Source organism: Belonocnema kinseyi, chromosome 9 (genome assembly GCF_010883055.1).
Source record: "Belonocnema kinseyi isolate 2016_QV_RU_SX_M_011 chromosome 9, B_treatae_v1, whole genome shotgun sequence".
Lineage (NCBI taxonomy): Eukaryota > Metazoa > Arthropoda > Insecta > Hymenoptera > Cynipidae > Belonocnema > Belonocnema kinseyi.
The window spans coordinates 88,193,679-88,198,765 of NC_046665.1; the positions used below are offsets into that span (position 1 = coordinate 88,193,679).

General features: G+C 26.7%; 1 protein-coding gene across 1 annotated transcript in view; it reads right to left on the minus strand.

Moving 5' to 3' along the window:
- Positions 1-524: 524 nt before the first annotated feature.
- Positions 525-5,087, minus strand: part of LOC117180544 (F-box only protein 42-like) — a 23,966-nt gene continuing 19,403 nt past the window's right edge. Inside the window, exon 7 of the mRNA XM_033373040.1 lies at positions 525-1,457. Within this exon, the coding sequence (XP_033228931.1) occupies positions 902-1,457 (556 nt within the window). The 3' untranslated portion in view covers positions 525-901. The remainder of the gene's footprint in view (positions 1,458-5,087) is intronic.

Here is a 5,087-nt window from a genome sequence, read left to right on the forward strand (position 1 = left end):
TTTTTTTTAATTTAGTGTGTTTTGGTTGAAGATTTATTTTTTTTTTTTGAAAATTCGTCTTTTGATTGAATTATTTTTTTAAAAATTAAAATCTGTGGTTGAAATATCAACTATTACATTTTTCGTCGAGGATTCATCACTTTTGGTTAAAAATGCATGTGAAAATTTGACTGTTTTGTCTCAAGATTCAATTTTCTAAAATTAATTGTGGATGTTTTTGTTGAAGATTCAACTTTTTGTTTGAAAATTCGTCTATTGGTTGAATTAATCTCTTTTTTTATTTAAAATTAAAATCTTTCCTTCACTGTAATATGAATTATTACATTTTGTGTTGAGTGTCATCTTGTTTGATTCAAAATTCACCTGTTTGAAAATTGAACTACTACCTTAAAACTTCATTTTTTTCGGTTGAAGATGCATCAAATTGTTTAAAAAATAATCTTTTTTAATATATAATTAATCTTATTAAATTATTAAATTTTCCATCAGATGGATGGATTTTCTACCATTAGTAGAATATCTAGCAGTAGACAGCGGCTGGTAAACTGCCCTCTTGATTGCAGTATCACAACGGAAAGAATTCCATTCCTAATATAAATCTAATCTACATAGTATAAAAAAAATGTTACAACATATTGCCACCCTTTCCGTACTCACAAAAAACAAAAAAGACACAAAGATACTCACAATTATTCTCACACGATCTCTCTTTTTGATTTTCTTGTTTTACTTTCATAGCCAACTGAAAACTAGATAAAACAATTATCATTATCGTCATACTAAAAGGCAGTCTGAGAGGTGAGCATTGGTTTGCAAAGTACGCGAGAAGAGTGAAATTCACAGCAGTCTCAAAATACAAGGATGAGCTTTAGAATATATATATATATATTATTATATTATATTATATCACATAGCGCGGTGGATTTATGAAATGAAGATCGTTGTAGACCTCCGAATCGTCGATATCCGGCTGTCCTTGTATCGTCGTCTGCTCTTTTCGTATTCCTCCGAAAACTATCAGTTCTCCGCGTCCAAGGACAAGCGAATAAAGTATTCGCTCGTCCGGGCCAGACTGTCCGTTCTGCTTCAGGGGCACCCAGGAAGCGGAACACTCGTCGCACAATACTTTGGTTATGTCGAGCACGAATATCGCCAAAGTGTTCTCGGTTTTCTTGGTAACTTTCGACTGCATTTTGCGATTCTGAATTCGTTCCTCCATCCGTCGCAGGGATTCAAGCTGACGTTGTCGATTTGCACTCGAACTCGTACGAACCGGTTCGTCCCGAAAAGCTGCCATGCTCAAATTGCTGTCATTGTAAAATGACATCCTTTTTGGAAGAGCGGGATTGGTCGATATTGACAACGGACCGTTCCGCGATGGTACCAATCGCGAAAAGGTTCCATGTCGTCCATTCACGTTTTCGTCTCTATCGATTTCCTGCGGTGGATTTTTTTGTCTGGAAATTAAAATTTAATTCATTGGTATGTATCCACTTGAAAGGGGAGAAGTGATTTTTTAATTTATTCTTTATCAGGGTGGTCACTGTTTTTTTTTTAATTTTTCGTCTCCCGATTCTCCCGGTAAATATTCGTGATTTCTCCCGATTTATACAAAAATAACTCTCTTTGCGAAACCCACAGTTTTTTCACATATATTATCAATTAAGGAAGTCGATAAATATCAGCAAACCTTTTTGCAAGAAATTGACTGACTTTAAAATCATATAATAAGAAGGATAATGAAATTTTCGTGTCTAATAAAGGGAAGTCAGGGTGGCCGCTGGTCCAAGTTCGATTTTAAGAGTTTTAAAAATAATTAGTTGAAATGATATCTTTTTCACTTACGATATCATTCAGGATACAATGGGTAATTCAGAAAGCTTTTACTTTTAAATTTCTTCATTTTAGATTGTTATTTTTAAGCGCATATTTCTAATTTAAAGAATTTTAAATCGCAGTCTTGAAGACTTACACAATTAAAAATTAAAAGCGTTTGAAGTCGAAAATTTTTGATAAAAAACAGTATTACTTTATCAACTGTAAATAGAAATAAATGAATAAATACTTTTTTTAAATAGATATGTACTAGTGTTAAAAACTAAACAATAATTTATTTGATAACGGGATTCTAAATTCGTTCAAAGTTTAAGAATTTCCAGATTTTAACCTTAAACCTAAAACTGTTTTAATTCACCCGATTGAAACATTATAAACTATTTAAAAATAAAATATTAAATTTGTAACCCATTGAATTTGAAATTTTTTAATTAAGAAAAATAATAGCCATTTAATATTTAGCATTATTTCACTGTTTATTTACACAATGTTTATATTAAACAATTTAAAACTGAATTGTTTAACATAGAAAGCTTTGAATCGTTAAAATCTCGAAGAGATTTTAAACTTTGAAGGTTACAATTTTAATTGTTCTTTTTGAAAAATGTTTATTTTATAATTGAAATTGTTGATTTTTCAGGTATAAATAACAATAAAACACTCATTACTTGTTGATAAAATTGAAAATAATTTAGATGAAGCGCGTTAAAATATTTAAAAACATGTCAAAATAAAAAATTTAGTAGCTTTTAAAGAATAGTGAAAGGCGTCAAAAAAATATTCCCTCAAGATACCTAGGAAAATTAAAAATGATTTTTCATTCTTAATAATTATTTGAAGACAATAAAAGATTTTAAAAGATTTCCAAAATTGTCAAAAGAGAATCTGGAATATTTTCAAGAATTTTTTTTTTAATTTCCAAGGTTTTCTAAAAATTGTAGGAAAATTTCGATTTTTTGGTTGTATATTCAACTAAAATATATGAATTTAAAAAAATGTAATAGTTAATACTTTATCCACGAAAATATTTTCATTTTAATTAAAAACAGCTGAATTGAACCAAAAAAGGACGAATTTTTAACCAAAAATCGTTGAATCCTCAATCACGACAAATTTATTTAAACAAACTACAGAAATTTGTAACCAAAAAAGGAACGGCTAAATTTTCATTTAAAAAAATATATAATTTTCAATTTAAAAAAAGAAATTTCTATAAAATAGTTGAATTTTCAACTAAAAAGTTAAATTTTTAGTTAAAAAATTTATTTTTAGCCTAAAGGGGTTAATTTTCAACAAAAATTTTATATTTGATATTCCAACCAAAAAATAATTTAATTTAAAATTAAAAAGTTGTATATACCAATAAAGATTGGATTAAAAAAAAAAAAAACTAAACCAGTTTATTTTTCAACCAAACAGCCACGCACTGTTAACCAAAAAAATTGACTTTCTTTAAAAAAAAGGGCGAATTTTTAACAAAAAATATATACTTTCAACCAAAAGGATTAATTTTCTTCAAAATAGTTACATTTTTAGAAAAAACTATTAATTTTTAACCTGAAAAGTTGAATTTACAAAAAAATGCAATAGTTCATATTTCAATCAAAAAATAATTTAATTGGAAATCAACAACAGTTGTAAAGAAAGGCGGATTTTATACCAAAAACTTGAATCCTCAAATAAACCAGATTATTTTTTAACCAAAACGTTGCATGGTTAACCGAAAAAATTAATTTTCTACCAAAAAGACAAATTTTTAATAAATTTTTCAACTAAAAATGATAAATTTTAAACCAAAAATGAAATATGTAAATATTTATTCAGAAAAAAATAATTTTCTAAATAAAAAAATTTAATTTTCTACCAGCTTTTTTAATTTTTGAGCCGGAAATACGAATTTTCTACAAAATAGTTAAATTTTCAACCGGAAAGTATTCATTTTCAAAAATATTTTAATTTTCAACCAAACAGTTGAATTTTCCAAAAAAGATGAAAAATTTTAGTTGCAAAAATTAATTCTTAACCTAAAATTGTGAATTTTCAATCAAATAATTTAATAGTTGATATGTAATTAGAAAAATAATTTAATTTAAAAAAAAACAGTTGAATTTAACCAATAAATGCAGATTTTCAACCAAATACTTGAATCATTAACAAAGTGAGTTTCTTTTTCAACCAAACAGCTGCAATGTTAACCAAAAATTGGTTTTCTACCAAAAGGGATAAATTTTTCACAAAATACATAAATCGTTGATTAGAAGGAATAATTTACACCAAAAAAAGAGATGGATTTTCTACTAAAAATGATGAATTTTCAACAACAAAAATTCAACAAAATAGTCGAATCTGCTACCAAATTGTTGAATTCTTGAGCCAAAAGTACGAATTTTCTAAAAAAAACAGTAGAATTTTTAACAAAAGAGTACACTTTCAATCGAAACAGATTTACTTTTCGCATTTCTTAAATATTTGTGTGTTAATTTAGGAATATTCCTTTCTTGAAATTTTTCAAATAACCCAATCGGCATTGCGGAAACGCGACAAGAATGCTTTTTAGATTTTCGCCACACATATATTATGGACAAAAATTTACTAATTTCGGAGAATTTCCCGCGGTAATTTAAATATTTTATTTTAAAATATCGTATATTTAAAGAGGAAAGGCAAACTTGAAAAATAGGGGAAACGCATGGGAATGAAGTAAAGACTGTGATTCCTATTACCGACAATAAAATCTTTTTCATTGTTCGTTTAGTGATTGAACAAACTGGAAGTATTAAATTCAAATAAAAGAAATTTAAATGAGATTTAAATGAAATTTGAATCCTGTTTCACAATGAATAATAAAATTAATGCGCAGAAGTTTTGAAAATAAATCCAAGAATCGAACTACCAAATTTGGACAGCCACCGTAAAATGTTCCTATTAACATTTGAAGAGGTAACAATTTTTTCTTGAAATAGAAAAAAATGTCTTTTGGCCAAAAATAAAAAAAGATGAAAGAAAAGTAAAATAATAATTACTATCTTTTAAAATGAATCGAATTTTAGAAATAAAACTAAAAAATAACGAATAATAAAAAATATGTACGCTTAATAATTTAATGAGAATTATTTTTAAAAAAAAGTTTTCTTCATCTACTGTGTGTATAATAGAACTGAAGAAAGTATACGATTTATTAATATAAAATTTTATTATTATATTTTCACTTAAAATAATTAATTTTCAACCAAGAAAAGGGAACTTTTAAC